Source organism: Meleagris gallopavo, chromosome 1, assembly GCF_905368555.1.
Source record: "Meleagris gallopavo chromosome 1, MGAL_WU_HG_1.1, whole genome shotgun sequence".
Lineage (NCBI taxonomy): Eukaryota > Metazoa > Chordata > Aves > Galliformes > Phasianidae > Meleagris > Meleagris gallopavo.
This window is the reverse complement of record NC_139404.1, coordinates 595,401-617,500: the sequence shown is the minus strand read 5'-3', so window position 1 is coordinate 617,500 and position 22,100 is coordinate 595,401. Positions and strand designations below refer to the sequence as shown.

At 48.6% G+C, this 22,100-nt stretch overlaps 1 protein-coding gene across 8 annotated transcripts in view; it reads left to right on the top strand.

The window, feature by feature from the left end:
• Window positions 1-14,763, top strand: part of LOC109364968 (rho GTPase-activating protein 32-like) — a 30,792-nt gene extending 16,029 nt beyond the window's left edge. For 4 of the 8 annotated variants that reach the window (XM_085237568.1, XM_085237301.1, XM_085237228.1 and 1 more), the window contains 17 exons: window positions 415-527; window positions 801-939; window positions 2,265-2,464; window positions 6,639-6,725; window positions 7,323-7,400; window positions 8,381-8,503; window positions 9,045-9,122; window positions 9,918-9,999; window positions 10,319-10,462; window positions 10,727-10,829; window positions 11,091-11,223; window positions 11,743-11,825; window positions 12,181-12,288; window positions 12,656-12,801; window positions 13,276-13,477; window positions 13,903-14,048; window positions 14,238-14,763. In XM_085237568.1, the coding sequence (XP_085093694.1) occupies window positions 7,347-7,400; window positions 8,381-8,503; window positions 9,045-9,122; window positions 9,918-9,999; window positions 10,319-10,462; window positions 10,727-10,829; window positions 11,091-11,223; window positions 11,743-11,825; window positions 12,181-12,288; window positions 12,656-12,801; window positions 13,276-13,477; window positions 13,903-14,048; window positions 14,238-14,665 (1,830 nt within the window). In that variant the 5' untranslated portion in view covers window positions 415-527; window positions 801-939; window positions 2,265-2,464; window positions 6,639-6,725; window positions 7,323-7,346 and the 3' untranslated portion in view covers window positions 14,666-14,763. Of the gene's footprint in view, window positions 1-414; window positions 528-800; window positions 940-2,264; window positions 2,465-6,638; window positions 6,726-7,322; window positions 7,401-8,380; window positions 8,504-9,044; window positions 9,123-9,917; window positions 10,000-10,318; window positions 10,463-10,726; window positions 10,830-11,090; window positions 11,224-11,742; window positions 11,826-12,180; window positions 12,289-12,655; window positions 12,802-13,275; window positions 13,482-13,902; window positions 14,049-14,237 lie in introns of those variants that run through there. The other 4 variants (XM_085237631.1, XM_085237426.1, XM_085237509.1 and 1 more) reach the window with 3 other exon arrangements.
• The last annotated feature ends 7,337 nt before the right edge of the window (window positions 14,764-22,100 follow it).

Genomic DNA, 22,100 nt, shown 5'->3' with positions numbered 1-22,100 from the left:
ATATTACTTTTTGCTTGCGTTTTGACACAATAGGAAAGAGAGGCAAATGAACAGTGGTTTGCCACTTCGTTTTGGAAAAAAATCCACTCCTATTTTACATACAAATCGTAAATCAGATCCATCTTAAGTTGCTTATTTTTCCTACGCTATGAAGTTTCTGCTTGCTGTTAATCTCTGGATATACTTGCACATGAACATAAGTAAAGAAAAGAGGAACCGACGTTGAGTATATTACTGGCGTCCTGAGGATGTGGGATATTATAAGGTCTTCTACAGAAAATTACAGAAACAGTGGTCTTGCGAGACTCCATGGTGCAGACAGCTAATACAGGATTTTGAATTTCTTATCTCCTCTGAATTTCATCAGCATTCTTCATGGCTAATGTCCCCCTCCTTCTCTCCTTTGTTCTGCAGCCCGTGACCTTTGAGACCAGTGTTCAGAGCAACAGCTGCTGCAGGGTTCTTTGCAGCAGGCCCTTGCCAAGGTTAACCTGCAGTCCCACCGCGTGTCAACTCCGGAGTGCAAGGTCACGGGTTTCTTTCCTTCTTCTCCATTCATTTCGTGCAGCATAAGAGCCCCAAAGAGCAATTTCCTCTCTCTCTTTTCTGGTCTTTTGAAATTCCAAATATTTGCAGAAATTTAGAAAGGATATATAGTATGCTGACTGCCAAAGAGCACTGTAAAATGCAGCTTCGTTGTTAAGATAACAAAGGATCTTCATGATTAGCTTAACCGATAAGGAAGGGAAGAAAAAGGTATCGGATTAACTTGGGGTATTTCCTTTCTTCTGGAAATCCAGGTTGCAGAAGTAGAGCCCGAGACATTTCGTGAAAGACGGAGGTCGGCAGACAAGTCTATCAGGAACGCGAGAAAGAAAATATGGACAGTAGATGGAGACTCATAGGCCATAGTAATTGGGGTGATGAACCCTTGACAAGGTACAACTGCCTATTCAATAGAGCCAATTAAACTGGAATTGTTAGAGGGGATTTTAGTCCAGGATAGGCAGCACGACTCTGATTTTTAGCTGAGTAATGAAGGAGGGAATGGCGTTCCTGCTCATCAAGAAGCACTGGCATCCCAATGGCTATCTCTGTACCTTTACCATCCTGCATAGGTAGCTCATAAGAGATCTTCGGGGTTGGGATTCTGAATTCTCTCCCTTCTTGTGAGAGAGGGAGAACTAATCCCTTTGCTTCTGAAACCCAGGATCTCAGTAAATGAATTTAGAGGATTATCCGTGCCAGAAAGCTTGTACATTTCTGCCTCCAAACGTGCTACTTTCCAGCTTTTCTACAATTACCCAGCCTAGTTTGATGCAGAAGCACTGTCTTGTATCACAAGTCACATACTATTCTCAGCCTCCTGCATGGATATTTTTCTGAAGAGAAAATATGCTGGCAAGGTTACACGAAGGACAAATAGCAAAATAAGTGTTATTTTCTACAGACTATGTCATCTCACAACAGCAAAACCTTTCTTAACTTCATAAAAGTTAATCAAATGCTAGAGAAGGCACATCAGTTTCCTTTAAAATAAATGGTGATTCTAAAGAAAATATCTCTAGGCTGATCTGTCAGAGGCGTAGATTGTTTTGGAGAAGCTACCAGTTTTTTACCAAGCTGATCACCAAGCTGTGTATTAAATAACAGGACGTGAGCACAGAGAGCACACATTGCAGAGAGCAATGGGGGTACGTGAGTAACAGGGTCAACATTTTCCAGTGTACACATCTGCTGCAGTCGTTGTGCAAAGGTGCCACTGCGATGGCTCTCGTTCTGTGTTTCATGCAGGTAGCATCAAGCCCGAACAGATACGAATGTCAGTTTCTGATTGCACTCATTTTGGCATCAGTCCAATTTAGATGTACTGATTTGTATGGATTTTTTACAAATTCAGACGAACAAAATTATGAGAGAGCTAGAAAATCCTATGATGGTTAAGAGTGCCCTGGTCATTGCTCAAGATTTTTATTGTAGTTACTTTCCTTTTCAAAAGCTAGAATTCCTCATTTATTAAGCTTAAAACAGTATTTTGCATTGAACTGCTCTGAGTTTTTGAACATGGCTGCGACGCAGAGTAGGTGAAGGAAGGCTTGTTCTTCCTCTACACTATAATTAGGAAATGTTGTGAAATCTAAAACGAGTACAAAAAGATGTACCCTACAGGATTTGCAAACTTCTTGTTAAGTCAGTATGCTTTGAGACTAGTAGAAACAAATTATGACAATATTTCCCCAAGTATTCTTTACCCTTTTTCATAGAGCTTCCCGTATAGCTGGCTACAGACGGAACGGATTCAAGCAAGCTACGCAGGACTGAGTCACAGTTTGAACTGATCAAAAGCTGCTTCGCAAGAGAATGATGCAATATCTCACCATTCCCATCCCTAAAGAAAACGTGGTCCGACTACTCAGCATCTGCAACTTCTGTCCTTGGAACCCACCAGTTCAGTTTCTTGGAGGTAAAAATCCATGATTGCTTTGTCACAGTGTTTCAGAACACTTTCAGGAACAGTATAAATCAACAAACACACGAGAAGCAGTTTTGTAAAGAAACTTGCATGCACGTTGCCTTGTTGATGAGGCTGGTTTCTTAGTCCTCATTTCGGCCCATTTGTGCTCACCGGTAGCCCAAAGGTCTTTGCCAATTGCCTTTTACTAAGCAAAAATGCACTCTTCCTAAACAAAAAGGGAAGCAGATCACATTCAACCTCCCGCAGTGTCAGGTTCAACAGGAGACAGTTACAAGCCAGTGGAACATAATGATGTTGCTCCCTTGAAAGGGGGAGTCTATCAAAAAATCAAGATAATAGTCATGCAGAGGAGAACGTGCCTAACTGACTACGAATGTATACAGTCATTATCCTTCAGAAATGCATCCAGATACACAAAGCTGGTTCAACCCCTTAAGGCTACATAAGAGTTTGTTTTCGGTGGAGACCTTCAGCCTAGCCTCAGCAACTACCCCACCATAAATATAGATTGGCCTTAAAAGCTTGCAGTTTGTTGGGGGGGGGCAAAGTAGGAAGAAGGAGAGCAGCATTATCGCGGAAGTAAATATTGCCGCTGTGTTATATAAACTCTTAACGTAGAGTTTTGTTAAGCACTGTCACAGAGCAGCTTGAGCCTGCTCAGGGGAAAAGCTTTTTGAGTTTTAGAGCAAGTGATAGAAGGCAAGGAGATAGGGTATGTGTAGATGGCAGGCTCTTACGGTAAGCTAGGGAGGGCATAAGGACATGGGCAACTCTCAGAGGCTACAGAAATAGGAGTGATCTCTTCACCAGCAGGAGACTGTTCATTTTAACCCTGGCAACCAGGTCCGCTGGACAAAAAGTTAATGCTGCTGGACAGAATCCACCACAAATAAATGAAAAGAAGTATGCCATAAGTTTACTTTCAGGGCTTTTATTTAATCTGCCTAACGCAAGAGATTCTGAGCATTCTCTGCTTAAGACAACTATCGTCTATCGACTTACGTCTGCTTTTCTTCTGAATTTTAGCCTGAGAGATTGGCAACTTTTGCTTTGTTCCCTAAAGAGCGGCTGGGAATATTTCCTGAAATCTCTCACTCATAACAATCTGTGTACTAAGGTATAGTGAAAGGAAGCCTGGTGTTTTTGCACTTCTGAAATTGTCATGCACTACCATTGCCCAGAGTGTCTGTGTTTCCAAATTTTAAGGTGCAATCCAGAGACCTAAGTGGGCTTCAAAATTGGAGAAATGGTCCTGCTGGTCATGTGCCTCATGTACTCTGACAGTAGAAGTAGGAAATGCTAATAAGGATCACAAAAACCTTTCTACTTTCTGGAATCCATTCTCTTAAGACTCGCCAGCACTCGCGTCAGTTGACTGAGAAATGACAGATATCTGGCTGTCTGTTTCCTTTAGTACCTTTCTGTAGACATACTCGATATATACTTGACTAGCCCTTTCTAAGGGTTAGGTCTGGGTTAACTAACGAGCCCCCACAATTCTGCACTTACATTTCCCATTCCTCCATGATCTTGTCAGCTCTAGTCAAACACCCTCTTGTACTCTACAAACAGAAGAACTGTAGCCATCAATACGTGGACTGTGGTTCACTACTTGGACTGTAAGCTGGCGGCAATGCCTCCAGGATTGATAGTTGAAAGGCATTAATTTCCTACATACCCAGCAGATACGTCAAGTTGTGGAAGGTTTAGAACATTCTGAAGTGTTCTTGCTGGATTTTGGAACCACTTCCGTTCTATCTGAGCATTTCTGTGGCATTTCTTGTTTCATGTCATATGTGACAGAATTGTGAACTCACTGTCTTTTGAATTTGTTTTACTGTTTCCTGGAAAACAGTGTGAATAATGTCAGCCATGAAAGATCTCCTCTGTAAACAGAAAGAAATTGTCTTCTAAACGCAGACATCGAACCCTTCCTACAGTAGATAAGCCAGCAATTATCTGTATTTATGGAGTCCTGCGTTTAAGCGGCATATGCAGGAGAGAAATACGACTGGGAAGATGAGGGTGCAACAATTTTCCTGATACAGAAGCAGGGCAATTGCAGTGGTATGCTGAAGCTATCTGAATAAATAACCTGTGCCCTTGACTCTAGGACAGAAGCAAACCTGCGAACTAGAGTGGATGTTTCCTGAACACTGATCGTTAGTGTCAGAAGAACGGCCACAGAATAAAGGCCACATTGCCAGAGGAGGGGGGAAAGCACCTGTCGTTTGTGGGGAGAACATCCAGCCTAAGATGTTCATCTAAGAAGCACAGCGCTGTGTCCTCGAGGAAACTGCACTTCATGTACAACTGCATAGATAGTCAGCAGTTTTTACAATAGTAGGATTTCAAATTCTGAAGACGAAGAACTGGCAAGGCAGAACTTGATAATGGGAGATGTGACACAGTCGGAACAATATACCATAATGCTGTTTGGTATTTTAAGATGGGATGTATGTAACGGATTCCCGTATTTAACATCTGAATCCTGGCTGTGCACAGCAAGTCTTTATGTTACCAAGTGAAAAGATTTTGACGAGTTCTGTCTTGGCAATAATATCATAGAATGAGCACCAAATGATGCAACTTGACTTATATTGGGTATTCTATTAGTTCTGACCTAAATAGCCTGCAGAGCATTTGAAGGATACAGTGAACCAAGGCTTTCAGACCTCGCACCCAGATTGGCACGTGTGGATAAGGGCATCTGTTTATGTACGTTTATTTTCTGCTTGTGATGTCAGGCTGAGTGACAGCTCACAGCTGAGCTTGCGGTTAGCAAGACACACAATAGCCGGAGATGCACTTCTGTGTGTCACTAAAACGTGAGCTTTGTGGCTGCCACGAGCAAAGAAACAGAGAGTTTGTGTGTTTTATTTCTGTGTTTGGCTGAGCGGCTAGAGCAGGGCAAGGAGGCAGATTGGGACGCGCTGCTTTCCAAATACTGTGCTGTTTGCTGGCAGTGCTTCTGGTGTGGGAAATTCTGTCCCTGTGAGGTGTAAACCCTTTGCTTAGTTGACTTGTTGCAGCAGGTTTCTTTCTCCTGCTGAAGCCTTCCTGAGCGCTTCTGTACACAGCCATGGCCTTTGCCTCTTTCTTTCCTTCTTTCTTTGTTGTGTTTGACACTCTGCAAGCTGTGAATTGCCAGGGAACAGCTCAATGTGCTCTGGAGTTCTGGGGGACCAACTCCCAAGAAACACTGCACAGCTTCAAAGCCCCGAAGCTTGGAGAGATGAGAGATGTGCAGCGCTCTGCCTGGTGCAGGACACGATGGGCTTTGCAAGGCGCTTTCCAGCAAGCCCTCAGATCCATGCTCAAACTGCATCCAAAGCAACCCAGTGCCCTGTGCTTGTTGCACCCGGAGCTATCGGTGCCAGGAGGTGCTGCTGCGTTTGCAAGGACGTTGTGTCAGCAGCGTGACGTCAATGGGGTTGTTTTATGGCAATGAAACAGCTGAACTGTGTGCCTCAAGACTAAGGTAGAGAAGAAGATAGTAGTTATGAATGTGTCTATATATCCAGCTGCCTGAGGGGAGGAAGGCCCTCCAGAGGGATGGCCGAGGCCAGTTGTACGAAGTTCCACAAGAGCAAGCGCTTTGGTCACGACAACCCCGTGCCAGCTTCTCCAGGATTTGGCTGAGGTAGAATTCCGACCGCCCACTGGTTCTAGAATGTTGGGGTGCCGCGATGGAATCTTCTGGTCTTGTGAGGTGCTCTTGCCTCCCCACCCTGTCCGTCATGGTGGAGCAGCCTGGTGGCCCTTATGATGTCATAAGCGGCTCGAATGAGGGGAGGAGCAGTGCGTGCTGCGTCCCTTCATTGGAGCGCTTGAGCTCTGCCTGAGTAGCTCGCTTGTTGCACTTGTGCATCGACTGAGTACCTTTGTTTTCACATCCTCTTGCGCAGCATCTTGTAGGTAAGCTTGAGACAGCGTGGGAGAGACGGGTGGGCAGTGAGGTGTTGAGAACTGCTGGCTGGCGGAGCTCATAGTGTCGTATTGCTTACTCTTGTCCATCGGATGTAATTTTCGCCCAGTACACGCATTGCCAAGCGATCCATAAAGGTGGCATTTGTCCCGTGGTTCTTCTCTTGTCTTTGCTAAATTGTGCAAGCTCCCTGACCTGTTCCTTCTCTCTCCTCTGCCTGCTCCCTTGGTGCAGCTTTCGCTCGTGGAAGATCAGAGCAAAGTGACAAGGAACGGCTGCGGGTTCAAGGAACTTGTCTACCTCGTTCTGATCTCTTGCCAGGTACGTGCCACGCTTTGTCCCCCACATGCTTTAGCAGCCATTGTCGCACCGTGTTTAGTAACACAGCCTCATCCAGCTTTGATGGGACACCGGTCCCGTGTGGGTTTTTTGCACTTGCCCTCCAGCTCAGCCCTCAGAAGGATGCTGTCTGTGGTGCTGTGACCAGCCAGCCTTAGGGAAACCAGTCCCTTAGGCAAAGAGTCCTAGCCCCAGCTTGTGCAGAGCTGCACGACGTGATCCAGGGCCACAAGCATGCGTGCTTCGGCTGTGAGTGTGCCTGACAGCAGTAGGGAGCACAGCAGAGATGCAAGCAGAGGAAATCCACGTGCAGGGCTGGTGGTGAGGCTGCTGGCAGCCGGGGCTGGGGAGCAGATCCACCTCCAGCAATGCTGCTTTGTGCCAGAGTCCCCATCTGCTAGCAGAGGGACAGCACTTGGTAAAATGCTGCCTAATAGGCTGTCACATTTGAACTGACTGAACAAACTGGTTGCTTCTAGAACACCTGCCTATGCCAGAGGGTAGCCAAGGGTAGTTCTGAAGAAGTCTCTCAGTGCTGTGGAGTGTGAACAGAGAAAATATAAGTGTGTTTCTTTTCAGTTCCAGCTGGTTGTGCCTGCTGTGATGGGCATCGCGTGCAGTGAGATCAGCCGTGGGCCTGACCCGGCACGGATGGAGGTAGAGTATGAAGCTCTGATTGGTCTTTGTTCCCTGACTTGATCCAGCAGAGTGAGCTGCAGATGAGCTCTCCTGCTTTTCAAGAGAGAGAGAATCCTTGCGACTCTATTGGTGTCACTGAAAAGCTGCCCTAAAAGCTTTCTTTTCTTGGTACGGGCATCGAGATGGCCGTGAAAGTCATAGTAGCGACAGAATCCGATCTGGCGTCACAAACATGCAGGAGCATTGTTTCCCCATCTGCCTGGATTTTGTCACCCAAAGACAAAGTGGTGTTCTCGTCTTCACCAAGTTAAAGGAAGGTGGCACTGCTAGTGAGCCAAGGATTGGGTCAGTGGACCAGCTCCTGTGTCCAGTCCACGGCTGAGGTCTCCAGGCAATAGGTCACAGGAAGTGAGCAGATTATTTTGTTCCTCTTTGGCAAGACAATAGTGCAAGTGTGGCAAGTTTATAAAACTGCCGGAGCCGTCTCGGTTGTGGTGTTTGTCCTCTGCTGATTTTTCCCTTGAAATAGCTGCAGAAACAACAAACATTGTCTGCTCCCCAGTGTTTGGCCTCACTGTTGGTTGAACTGCTCAAGAGAGCTTGCTTTGTGCTTGCAGTGGCACTGTTTGCACCTTGTGAACTGCAGCCGTAGCTTTGGTTTCCCTCTGAACGGTCTCTTGGCATCTTAAACAATCGACCTTCCTGGACAAAGAGCGCAGGAAAGGATGGGGCAAAATGGGCAAGGCCACCTGTCTGCCAAGTCAGTGCCATTGCTGATTAGTCTGGGTAGAGAGAGATGCGTCTTGGCATTGCCTGGCGAGCGCCTGCTGCACCCCAGGCAGAGAAACAGCTGTTCTTAGACTTGCCGCTCCTTTTTATGTGCCCATGATCAGGACCGAGTGCATTTCCTGCAGCTTTCTCTGCTGGTGTGCTCCTCAGCCTGACATCCTCCTCGTTTGTCCTCAGCTCCTCACCGTGGCCTGTGCTCTCTGTTTCAGACTGAGACCAAGGGGAAGCCCCTGCTGGTCCATAAGGAGACATCTCTTAATACTCCAGCTATTGCTGCTGCTCACGTTATTAAGAGATACGTTGCCCAGGCACCGGATGAACTCTCCTTTGAGGTAAGCAGTTCAAGGCGTTCCTTGTTGTCATGTGAGAAGAGCATCAGGTGTGAACACATCAGGAATATTCTCAGACACCTTCAGAATGTTTGGTGAGGTGAAGCCCAGAAGATTCAGTTCCAGATCAGACTTGCACTGGGTTGGATGCAGGGAGGAGTTCAGCCAGCTCTAAAATATGGCTTTATTTGGCATTTGAATCTTCTGATCAAACAGATACTGCCCAGTGTGGTAGCCTGGTCTTTGCGCAACAGCAGACCAGTGTATGGAGCGTGTAGATCTGTTCAGGATCTGTTCTGCTGACTTATGTCTGTAGATAATTGGAGCTCTTCCATCCCCTTTGGCAGAGAGCCTGCTGCTGTGTAACACAGTGACTCTTCTACCTCCAAATTCAGTTGTACAACGGCAAATGCCTTAAGAGCTGCACTGGTGCAATTGCTCTCCAGCTCGACAGTATTTGGCAATGCAGAAGAATGCAGTCATTTGAGCTGTGCTTTCCTCCCAGCCGTGCTGAAGCTGGGATTGACGTTGCAATCTCTTGCAGGTGGGAGACATCGTGTGCGTTATTGCTATGCCAGCAAAGGAGCTGAGCCCCTGGTGGAGAGGCAAGCATGGCTTTCAGGTAGGCACAAGCTTCAGACTTGAGAGCGCAACTTCAGTAAAGGCAGGAATCTCAGCTTAGAGCTGCTCTGCCTGCGCAGGGCGGCTTCTGCACGGGAACCGTTTCCCTGTGTCGGTGTCAGAGGACTTTCCCTTTTGCTGTGGGCTTGGGCCAGCGCTGAAAGTTGGTCTTTGTAGGGAACTGCCTCCTCCATTAACTTAGAAGCAAGAGCCTTCACAACATGCATCAGGTCGCGGCCACTGAACCGCCCCTTTGGAAATACAGCTGCTAAGACACGTGTTCCAGTGTCTCAGAGAATCGTGTTTGCACGCATGCGGAACACGAAGCTAGTGTCTTTTAGGAAGTCACTGCCTGTCAGCCGAGGTAGGGTAACAGACCCTCCGCGTGCTTGTTGCTGCTGCTGGCTGCAGAACGCTGGGTAGCTTAGAGCCGGGGATCACAGCTGCATCTCAGTCAGCAAGCAGAAATTTCATAGGCTGTGCTAACTCAGAGCTAGCTGCATCAATCTATCATCACATATAACTTCTAGATGAAGTCTTTCTGTCCAGGTACGCTTGGGATTTAGGGGTACGTAGCATACTTGTCCTGTCCCTGCTCCGTACACAGTTTTCTGGATCTTTAGGCTGCAAATGTTGAATAATGATTACTTTTAAGCAGGCCATTTTGTGCTGGATAGCCTTACGGAGCGTCCGGCAAGCACGTTCCAAGGAAAACGTTACGTGGTTTTGGTTTGCCTGTTCAGGCCTGAGAAATGCTGCATTCAGTATTGCACCTCTCTTTTTGTTCTTGTTCCAGGTTGGATTTTTCCCTGGGGAGTGTGTGGAGCTGATTAATGAAAAACTGCCGGAGTCTCTCATCAATTCAGTGCCAAAGCCAGGTACGGATGTTACATTTGATGGTGCAGGGAAGCAGAGTGGAGTCTTTTTTGGGGTGTGTTCCGTGTTTAATAGCTCCCTTATCCATCCCACGTTATCCTCTGTGCTGATGATCCTTCATGCATACCACGGGGACCAGGGCCCCATCCAACCTGGCCTTGGACTCCTCCAGGGATGGGGAAAATCCATTTCTGTATGTACTTGTTGGTAATGTTCTTCCCGTTTTGATGTGCTCTGTAGAATGTGTTGTGCTCAGCCTTGTCCAACTGAGCCAAACCTGGAATGACTGGAATGACCTGGTTTCTTCTTTTTGTTGCGCAGTGCCAAAGAAACACGGCAAGCTCGTCACCTTCCTTCGTTCCTTGGTGAAGGCCCGCCCAAAGAAGCCAAAGGAGCGGGAGACGGAGAAGGAAAGGGTGTTTGGCTGTGACCTGGGAGAGCATCTTCTCCACTCTGGTCGCGATGGTAAGGGAGATCTTCCTCTGCTGGGAGTCTAAAGATGAAAGGGAGATCATACGTAGCAAGGGGCAGGTTGATACCAGTGGAGAAACGAGTAATGGGAGTTGATGGCTGAAGGATAAAGTGAGGCTAATGCTCCTAAGGGACAAGCACATTTGTATTTGCTTCAACCAAGGCTGGCTGGGCTTAGTGGATGGGACGTGACGGGAGCACAGCCTGAACCAGGACTTGACTCAGGAGCTCAACTAAGCGCTGGCACGTGTTCTTTAGTCCCCCAGGTCCTCCAGAGCTGCGCTGAGTTCGTTGAGCAGCACGGCGTGGTGCAGGGGATATACCGCCTGTCCGGTGTTGCGTCCAACGTCCAGAGACTCCGGTAAGAGCGCTGCGACTGACGCAGCTGTCAGCAGGGGCACGTGCCCTGTTGCGGGCGTTCAGAGGCCTGCAGGAAATGCCTTAGCAAAAAGAAAAGGTCTCCTTTTGGAAACATCCCATCCAGCATGGCTCACGTGCTGCTGCTGACCCAGTGTTTGTTTTCTCCTGTAAATCAGGAAGCCCTTTGAATTCTTGATTGCATGTGGTGTGGCTTTTTACTTGCTTTCCTCTTCCTCAACCATTTTGGTGTCCTTCTCTCCAGCCATGAATTTGAGTGTGAGCAGGTTCCTGAGCTGACTGTCCGCGACACTCACAGCGTGAGCTCCCTCTGCAAAATGTACTTCAGGGAGCTCCCGAACCCTCTGCTCACCCACCAGCTCTACGACAAGTTCTCGGTAAGCACAAGGCAACATCTTGTCTTTACCTCTTCCCTGGGCCTCTTGGGACATGGCTGCAGCAGTGCCCAGCTCTGAGGCCCTTTTTCTGTTAGCCCCATCAGGTTTACTCGCATGTCTTTGCCACATCCTGCATCGTACTGATGCCATTTCTGGTGGCCCCAGGAGGTGGTTATTTCCACATTCACTATGCTTGTGAGAATTCCTGCGGTGTTTTTTTTTTTTTTTTGCTATTCCCCAACTGTTTATAGAACGGGAATGGGATCAATAGCAAAGTGTACTCGGAGATGAATGCCCACTGCGAGGAGCTGAGCTGCCCAACCAGGCTGTAAACCAGCCCGGTGCTTTTACTCCTTGGCCTTGGTGGCACCAGCTGCGTGCCGCAATTCCCCACAGGCCTCTTGGAAGGCATCAAATGTGCCTCGGTGCTGCCCAACAGTACACTGTCGCCATGGTTCCTGACCCTGCGGCAGGTTTCTAGCCTGATTTGTGTCTCACTCCCTTTCTGCACTATTCCAGGGTGCTGTTTGTGCCGCTACAGATGAGGAGCGGCTGGTCAGAATGCAGGACGTCATCCAGCAGCTGCCCGCTCCTCACTACAGGTCAGTGCTGCCCTCAGCCTGCTGAGCTCAGCCCTGCTGCACTTCAGAGGGCAACGGTGCCATTCCAGGCTTTGTCTCCCGCTAGCAACACGATGCCTGTGTGTGCTGAAGCGGTTGAAGGCTCCACGGGGTGAATTTATTGGGTCAGTTCCTGGGCACGGCGGCACGCTTGGTGCAGCTGATGGCTGTGCTGTGCTGGGGCTTGGTGCTGCAGCGTGGCACTGAGTCAAGTTGCATCTACTTTGTCTTCAGTGACAGTAGCAGTAACAACAACCAGCATGAATTGAGGCTTGCTTTGTGAATTGCAGCACGGCATGCTGGTTGGTGCTGAACGCTTGCCTCTCTTGTTTTCCAGGACACTGGAGTACTTGATGAGACACTTGGCTCGTCTAGCTGAGAGCTCCTCCGTCACAAACATGCACGCTAAGAACTTAGCGATTGTGTGGGCTCCAAACCTCTTAAGGTAAACTTCTTTTTCCGTTTCAACACAACGCTTAGATCTGTTCTCCAGTAAAATAAAGCAGTCCTCCCTTTTTCTCCATCAAATGTGCTCTTCTCCTGTAAAACCTGTAGTAAGCGGCTGACAGCAGAGCAGGAGCCTGGACTGTTCTCCAACCCCACGGGCACAATTTCTAGATGACCATTCCTGCTCTCTTGTTTAGATGGGACTGGTGTGTCCTTGATCAGCCAGGAGAACTTCTTCAGTGGCATCACCGATTGCCCACTGCGCAAGTCTCCAGAGCCCAATTTGACAGCTTTGGGCTGCAACAATGCAGACTTGGGGGAAACGATCTTGGAGAAATGACTTCTAAAACCTGCCTTTTCTACAGATCACAGCAGAACGAGTCTGCCTGCGCCAGCGGAAGAGCTGCCTGCATGGAACTGCAGACGCAGTCGGCTGTGGTGGAGTTCATCATCAACCACACGGACGTCCTCTTCCGCTCCGAATCCGGATCCGCCATCGCAGATGGAGCAGGTGAGTGTCTTCCTGCATGAGCTTGATCTTGATCAGACACCTTGATCAAATGCAGGCCTTCTCCAACACCTTTGAGCTACGCTTCTACTATCGAGGGGACAGCAGACTTCTGGGCTTAGGTTAGAATATGGCATCCAGTTGCTGAGAATGCGCAAACCCAAACTTGACAAGAAGAAAACCGTCACTCTCGTTCTGATGTTTTGCACGCAGGTGAAGCTTGATGAAAGCACGGCAGTGAAGCTCTCTCAGTTCCCTGCCCCCATTTTCTAGGGATTTTGTTTGCCTGTTTCGATACAGTGAGCTGCTCTTCATTTTGCCATAAACACACCTCTGACCACATGGTTATTTTGAGCTCTTCTTCTTCCAGTGGCTCGGATAAGCAAGTCTGGGAAAAATACAGCACCTGCCCCAGAACTGTGATGGCCGTGCTGCCGCTTTCTGATCCTCGCTCTTACCTGTGGTTTTATCTTACAGCGCGCAGTTCTCTATCAGCACCCAAGTCTGTGTGGGTGTCTTCTGCTGCCACAAAGCTGCTCAGCCTGGAGGAGGCACAGGCCCAGAGGCGAGGCCACAGCAGCTCTGCCATCGTGACAGAGAGCAGGGACATAGAAGTGGAAGAAGGCCCCGCAGCTTTACCGGGGAAATTCCACACAGTCATCGGCTTTCCATCGGAAAGGTAAAGAGGACTTCCTTTTCCAGCACCTATCATCATGGCTTGGGTGGCTTTCTGTGGCTTTATTTCCATTCTTTCTAGTGCCAAAACTTGCTGAAACTAAGTTACGCTAATGGTGGGGTTTTCCAGATTTCAGGGCCACGTGCCTGAAACCAATTTCGGTTCTCCTCGAAGCAGAGCTGTTGGTCGGACTTGCTGGCACTGGAAACTAAACATGGCAGGGAGATGGGCTGCTGAGGTGTCAGAGTCAGAGATGCTTTTCAAGTTCTTTTATGGCTGCACGGTTCCTCAGTGAGCAGTTACGCCTGCCAGCTCAGTCAAAGCCATCCCTGAGATGCTGTCCTGTACAGCTGTGGAGCCGTTGCTCACATGCTCTGCATCTTGCTTGACGCGCACGACTCACACCATTCCGTGTTTTCTCTCTCCAGACAAAGCCCACGCAGCAAGATGAAGGAATCACCAGCTGGAAGTTGGTGTTCCTGCTTTGGGCTGGGAAAACCATCCTCTGGGGCCACACGCCAACTGCAGCACAATGCCAGGGAGCCCTCAGAGACAGAAGTCGTAGTCCTGGCAGGTAAGGGTGCGAATCCAGCTTCCAAAACCCTGCTTTTCAGCAACATAGAATTCATGCTGACATTGGGCTTTTATCTGCTTCTAGCATTCCAGCCCATACCTAACAGCTTCAGTTCCCCCCTGATCAAGAACCACTTTCATAATTCAGCTTGTGAAAGTTTGACACCAACCCTTGTTTATCCTTCTATAGGTGAATCGAGCCCTTGTCAACCCAGAAGAGTCAGAGCAAGTAGCGATGATGGGCGGTGTGCTTCCATCAATGCACAGCTCTTAGGAAGCACGAATCGCTGCGCTTCAGATGACAGCCTTCCGCATAACAACAGTGACGGACACAAGGCTCTCATCCAAGTTCAAGCCCTCATTTCCCCCAGCTCTGCTGAAGATGCTGACCTGAGCCTGCCAGCCACCGCAGTCACCAGCCTGGACTGTGACCCAGCACCTCTGCAGTGCAGCCCAGCCCAAGCACAGTCCGAGTGCCCCGACAGCAGCACATCCATGCAGGAGCAGGTCAGCATCAGCGAGGAGAAGCAGAGCCTGTTGGAAGGGGACTTAGAATCAGGCCTCCAGCCCCAGGCACCGGGCAGCAGCACTGAGAGCTCTGAGCCGCTCTCTCCGTGACCTTTCCATCCAGGGCAGGATGATTCCCATCTTTACCCAGACCTCTCACGCCCTCCTGCCTTTTACATAATAATAAAAGCACACTCGTGCTCACTCAACGCCTCGACTGCCTGTGGAGTCTTCATTCACAGGGATTGGGATGACTGCAATAAACAGCAAGGCACCTCAGCTTGCAACGCTGAGGCTGTGGGGTGCATGAAGCAGAGCTCCGGGTTTGTTCCCGTTTTCCCTGGCTTTGGGATGTCTGCAGCTACCATTTGGTACGGTAGCAAATAATCTCTAGCATCCTGGATGCTGCTCACGATAATGCCAAGTTTCCTGGCTGTGGCTTTGTGATGCCTTTCAGTGCTTCTTGCTGCATTTTGATGCCTTGGCTGCTCCCTAACACCTCTCTGCTCCTGCCGTGTCCATTCCTGGCTCCCAGCCTACGAGCTGGATGTGCAGAGCATCTGCAGACCTGTCATCATCACGCTGCGGCAGGACGAGCTCACCCTGACCAACGTCAGGCAGTACTGCTTGGTCTGCAGGTCAGCAGCCATTTACCTTGTAGGTGGCTCTTGCAGAAGAATTTAGCAGCAGAACCTTTTGCTCACCCTGCAGCACACAAATGCTACAAAAGCAGTAACAACCTGGGAATCTCTGTGTCTGCAAGACTGCATGGACATGCACAGACTGTGTTTGATGTTTCCCTTCCATTCTTGATTTCCTTCTCCCCTTCTCCTCATCTGATCCCACTGCTGAGCCATGAACAATCTACCTATTGCGGCAGAGCATTGTGTAGAACCGTGCTGGGACCTCCTTCCCTTCCTCTCCTGCAGCCTGGTGTGCAACCTCACCTGCTTTTGTCAGACCTGCTGATCCCACGCATGCCATCGGATGCTCTGGCACAGGATGTGCCTCCAACCCAAAGCTCCTTCCCACTCTCCGAAGAAAAAGCAAACCAACCACACCACCACCAGTGCAACCCCGCAGCAGACAGCAGGGAATGCAAACAGCTTCACGCTGCTCCCCTTCGCTCCCATCCTAACTGTGTGCACACAGATAGGCAGAAGGATGGGGTTGCAGGTTGACCTCTGCTGAGGTGAGTGAGAGCTGACCGTGTTGCTCCATGGTAGTTTTGTTCATGTTCAGTGCTAACAGGAAACTCACATAACACTGAAGGTCTTCTAAAAGTCTGGCAGGTGATGTCAGTTGCTCTTCCTTTTCCCACAGATGCTGTCACTCCATTGTAGAAGGCCACCAAATTGACCAGGCCTCATGTCTCTTTCCAATGTTTTTGCATTTCCTTCTTGTTGCTGCCTGTAACCAGTTTCAGCCATGCTGGTTTCCTGCCTCCTCTGTTTGATTTCATGTGGTAGGGATGGAGAGCTCTTCAGCTCTGAGAAAGTTTTTCTGAAAAAGTGACCAGTTCTTTTGCATCCCTTTGCCCCAAAAAACAGTTTTCCAGAGGATCTTGTCCAATAGTTCCTTGAGAAGCCTGCAGCTGGCTCTCCTGAAGGTCATGGTCCTGACTTTGCTTTTTGCCAGACCCACATTCCTTGAGATCACAAACTCAAGGAGGGCATGGTCTCTGCAGCCCTGGCCACTTAACCCCTGGTGTGCGCCATGTCCAGTGATGCTTCCCTTCTGGTTGGTGTGCCTAATGCCTGGACCATAAAGTTATTCTCAATGCACTCCAGGAGTCTCTCAGATTGCTTGAAGCCATCCATGCTGATTTTCCAGACTGACTGGAATCCCCCATCAGGATGAGAGTCAGTGAGTGCGATGCTTCTGGTAGCAGCTCCCACCAACGGTCTCCCTGATCAGGGGGCCTGAAGCAGACCCTCACCTCCAGAAACTGTTTATTGGTGCAGTCCCTAATTTTACCCACAAGCTCTCAACCTGATCATGGCTCTTTGCAGTCAACTTCTTAACATAGATGGCAAATCCCTTGCCTTCCAGAATTTCATAGTAACAGTCGTGTCTGCTGTATGTCAGGCTTTTTTTTTTTTTCTTTCCCTAGGAAGGAAAATTAATTTCTGAGCCAGGAGAAGAAGTGAAACAATCTTCCTTGCACTGCTCAGTTTGCGTGAGTTGCCAAGTGCTCCTCAGGTAATGTGTGCTGAGGAGCTGACCTTGGTGGCAGGGGCTGTGGCTTCATTTTATACCTGTCATGTGGGAATACAAGGACTACTCAGAGCAGGAGCTGCAGAGCAAGATAAACAGCATGAGAAGGTAAGGCTGAGAACCAAGGACACCTTCAGAGAGAAGAGAAAAACCAAGAGGTAAGCTGCGTGATGGCCGTGCGATACTGACCGTGATTGGAGGAAGAGCGCATGGCTGGGAATGACTGATGGCTCTGGTTGGATGAGTGCCTGCGTGCACAGCTAAGGAGTGTTTGTGGAATGTTTTGCTGACATGTAAAGGCTGTAAAGGGGAAGTTAAGAGAGACAACTTGTGAATGCGTATGAGGAATGTTAGAACCTGGAATAAACCATTTGGATCGTTCACATCTGAGTTCATGCCAGATTGCCACACTACCAGAATTTGAGGCCTAGGATTTTCTTTTAAGGGTGCCAACTGCCTATTTTAAATGATAAAAAATAATACTGAAAAAAGCTTCCCTCCTTGTATTAGAATAACGTATCGATATTTGATATTTCTGTCTTTCCATTCCTTTAGCACCCTGGGTATTGATGCATCTGCACGCATCTCCTGTATTCTCCTTCTGTTTTTTGTAAAAGAATAGTAAAATATACAATCTCTGTGTGAGATCTTGTTAAAATATTTTACTTTATTTGCCCCTAGGCTGCAATGGCTTGGAAATGGCAGCGTCACCCAGGAGCCCACACGGCCGACCTGATGTCTCACTGTTTGGGTCTATTAAAAACCACCATGATGATAAAAGAATGTCTGCATGGTTTCTGTGCTGTGTCAGTATAGCCCTGAGGAGTGGTGTGGACATGGCATGGCAGGGAGAAGGGATTTCTCTTCCAATGGAAAGTGCCCAAGGAATGTTGACATTCTGCACGTAGGTGTGTAGCTGCTCCATGCCTGTGCCCCACGCACTTCTGAATGGGCAGCTCAGCTTTTGTGTCACTCAGCCACCTGTGGCAGAGCAGACCAGGCTTTCTGCAGGCGTGGGCAATCATCCCATCGCTTTGAGCCTTACAAGGAGTTGGAAATCTTTTCTGGTTAAGGTCCTACTTCCAAGCTTAACCACCTACAGTGAAGCAGATACCGTTTTTCTTGTGTCCTTCAATTCTGAGTCCATATTTTTCCCAAAGCAAAAGAATTTGGAGGTAACCACCTACAGTCATGCGAGCAATTTCAGCGTCTATTTCTGATCATGGCAATAACTTCAGAGGTCACACTTAATTTACAGTGCCTGTTTTAATTCTGACCAAAGTTGTAGTTGCAGCTGACTTTCCAAGGCTGCAGTATGTGGTGGTGACACGGCCTTGGGCTTCTGCATTTGTGCTAATCCCACATTTCCTTTCTCTGTCTCGCAGGTCTGCTCGTGCTGGAAGCAGATGGTATCCCAGTATGAGTGAAGGTCAGTGCAGGAGCAGCTGCTGATGGGAGGAAAGAAGTCCATGCTAATGAGCTCTGAAGCATCTGCAGGTATGGTACCGGAGGAGGCAGCAGTGATGTCAGGGGGCCCCCAGCAGGAAGCTGGCTCATCCAAATGCTTGCTACGTCTTTGGAAGCCCAAACCCTTCCAGACTCCATGGTGATGGCAGCCCAGAGGCAACATCTCCTTGGTGTGATTGTGTGGTGCCTGAGCAAGAGGCTGATCCCAGCTGGGTGTAGAAGAGTCGTAATTTCTCTGTTATTTTACTTCAGATCACCCCAGTGGGTGACCATTCTGCTGGTTTCTTAAAATTTGGATCTAGGAGATGACCCCTCCCTTTGCTTATGATAAAAGCACAGAAGTGCTGCAGGCACCCACCAAGGTTGCAAACATTGCTGGGGTGGGAGCGTTTGTCCCACAGCCGGTGAGCAGAGCTGGTGCTCTGGTGAGCGTGCCGCATGTGGACACAGAGCTTTGGGCCTCCTTGGAACAGATCACCCTGTGAGAGCCCATCAGAAGCACTGCTGTGGTGTGTGCGTGAGCTGGTCACAGCTCGGGCTGAGCAGAACATACAGGTGAGCTGGGTTTGGTGCTGGGAAGAGCTTTCAATGCCTTAGGTGTATCTTAGTGAGAAATGTTGGCATTAGGTGCCAAAAATCTTTTCTCCTCAACTGCAAAAGGACAGCGCGGCTCAGACTCCTTAACCTGCTGGAGCAGGGTGGTAGCAAGGAGTGGGCACTGCCCTCCTGCAAGCTGTGCTTGGTTATGGTCTGCCAGGTCTCTGCTGCTCTGGATTTCTTCTGAGAAGTTTGTTCTAGCTGCTTGGAGTAGTGAAGGGTGGTGATCAAGAACAAGACTCTGCACAATAATTTTGGATGGATTTAACTGTAGTATCCATCAGATACCACAGTTCCCATCAGAATTATCCCAGCACTGTGCAGGTGTCTCCGCTGAACCCCCTGAGCTGATGTCTGAGGGCACCTGCCTCCTCCAGCTGAGCCATAGGAAAACTAACTGAGCCCAGTAATTCTAATTTTTGCAGATGTTGTGAATATGCTCCCAAATGTTTCCTTTAGTGATAAGTAATGTCTCAGCACTCTGATAATCCTATCTCTGGCACAACCTGGAACCTCTCTGCAAACCTTGGCTGCCTGTTCCCACCAGCGTTTCTTCCTTTCTCTCCTTAGAAGCAGTGTGGTGCAGCTCCCCGTGTTTGTGAGCAGCAGCCAGCAGGCTGCCAGAGATCCAACAGCGCCTTTCAGCGCACAGAGGGACGCAATGGGGATGGACCGTCCTTACTGCCATACAGAAGGGAGTTTCTGCAGTTCTGTCATGAAGAAAGAATAAATTTTGAATGTTGCTTCTGAGCGGGTACAGTGCTGTAGGGGATGTCAGGTCACCATTCCTTTTGGGGTGCAGGAAGGAGCAGTGAGAAGTGACGTATTGGTTTGTGTTTTGGCTGTCAAAGAGGTGCTATGTTTTTGGGAGCAGAAATATGGGCTGAGATGGTAAACAGGAGGGAGAAGGCTAATACCTGGATAATGGGCAGAGCTTTGGTGACTGCAGCCATTTGCAGTCACCAGCAACAGCAGAAGTTTTCCTGTTTTGCACAGTGGGGTTCAGAATGGCAGCTGATGATGAATGGGAGCTGCTCAAGGGACGGACTTCCACGGTTTGCTGGGGTCACTCTAGCATGCAGTCTCTGCTCTTACTCAGCCAACAGAGATTCTCAATGGGAATTCTGAGAACAAGAGGCCAAGCCATCGTCTTCTTCCATTAGGAGAAAGTTTTTGATACAGAGGGTGGTGAGGCACTGGAAGAGGCTGCCCACAGAGGCTGTGGATCCCCATCCCTGCAGGCATTCAAGGCCAGGCTGGATGTGGCTCTGGGCAGCCTGGGCTGCTGGTTGGCGACCTGCACACAGCAGGGGGTTGGAACTGATGATCATTGTGGGCCTTTTCAAGCCAGCCATTCTAGGATTCTGTGATCTCTCATTTCTGTGTGATGGCCATTATCTGTTTGGCAGTAATGACAATTTTTTTGGTTTTGTTTTGGTTGGTGGTGGTTGCGGTGGGTAATGACAAAATAAGTGTCACTATGCAGCTGGAGAAATAATTGAGCAAACAGGAGGGAATGAGAAGAGCTGCTGATGGCAGTGCTGTACCAGAACCCATTGTGGAAGCATTAGAGAGGGCAGCTGATGGCAGCAGTGTGATTGATATGAGTCTGTGTGAATAAATGATGGTGCTTAGAGCTGAGTGAATTCCTTTGAGAGGCAAAAAATGTGTCTCAACTTTTGCAGGAGATAGCTTTTTTTTTTTGCTGATGCACCTTTGCTCTGCAGAATTTAGAGCTGTCAGGCAGATTGGAGTTCACCTGCCATCAGAGTGGGAACAAGACCACTAATGTTTTTTGTAAGTGCACTGCAGTTTAAACATCAGTTTCTGTTTTGGCTGTAAAGCAGTGTATTTTGCTTTATGGGGGGCAGACATGAGCTAACAGGACAGTGCTGCTCTTAGTGTCTGTGACATCAACACACGATCTGTTGTTGTAGGGATGGAGCCTGCATGTCCATGGAATGGTGCTTGGCATGGGGGAAAACAGAAAGCCTGCCCAGGTAAGAAGTTTCTTATGAGCTGTGGAGTGGGTACCTGCCTCTAAATAGGGCTGCATGAAGGGCTGTGTGTGATGAGGAGAGAGGAAAGGGCGCTGCAGATCTGTGCTGACTGCAGAAATGGCACAGCACTGTAGCAGCAGAAAGGCAAATAGAAGAAACTACGCTTGAAGACCAGAAGTTCGTGGTTGACTGCTAAAATCTTCCTCCAAGGAGATCCTCTTCAAGTATTTCTTGTTTCCTTTCTGTCAGAAGCTGATGCAAAAGCAGCCTTCCTGTGAAGTGCAGGGGAGGAGCACAGAGTGTGGCATAGCACCAAAGAGAGGTACAGACACACAGCAGGCATCTGGGTTTGGTGCCCTGTCTTTCTAGTTAGGCTTTCTGTCCTTCCTTGGGACTGTTGTTGTGTGTTGCTTGAGGTCTTAATCCCTGGGATTTACAGTTACCTTTCCTGTCCTGATTTGAAATGCGAACCCACAGTTCACCTAAGATCCATGACCATGAACACACAGATTTCCTAGTATTGTGGCCCATTTTGCAGACTGAAAGTAGTGCTAGACTCTCTTGAAATCTTGTTGCTTCTCCTTTCTTGATTATAACAGAGAGGTTCTGAGACAAATGGCAAGATCTATATGAAAGCAGTGAAAGAAGTCTGTTCTGAGGGAGCTCCTCTCCAGGCTGGAGTGCATCCCGAAACAGCAGGTCCCAGCTCAGGGAAAGACCTTTCCTTGCAGTTGACATCCACTCTTTCTCCAAGACGCTGACTTGGAAGAAGAGAAACAAAAAGCAGAGCTGTGGCCTGCCAAGAAACAAGCGAAGGTAGAGTGCAATGGGTAGAAGGCTCAGAGGATGCAACAGAGCAGAGATGGTGTGCTAACTCCAGCAGCACACCCTGGGCCTGCCCCAGCACCACGTAAGCAGTTACGGACCTCAAAGTTGAGAGAAAAGAAGGTGCTGTGGTACCTGCCCTGGTGAGCTGCTTCCCTTATCAATCACGTTGAGTTTGCTTACGGTTTGCTTTGCGTTTTCCTTCTGTGTAGAGGCAAAGAGTTGAAGGCTACAAAGTCCAAAGGCAAGGACATGCCAGAATGTGTAGCCCCATCTTTTCCCATTAACTACATACTGGTCTTCTGTATGTCCCACTGGAAATATTCCCTGAGAGGCCTCCTAGCCAAATTTCCTTTGTCTTTTTTCTTCTATCTGCTTCCATGGTACCCATGTTTCTGCAGTTTTGCTTTTTACAAAAAGCAAAAAAAAAAGACAAAAAG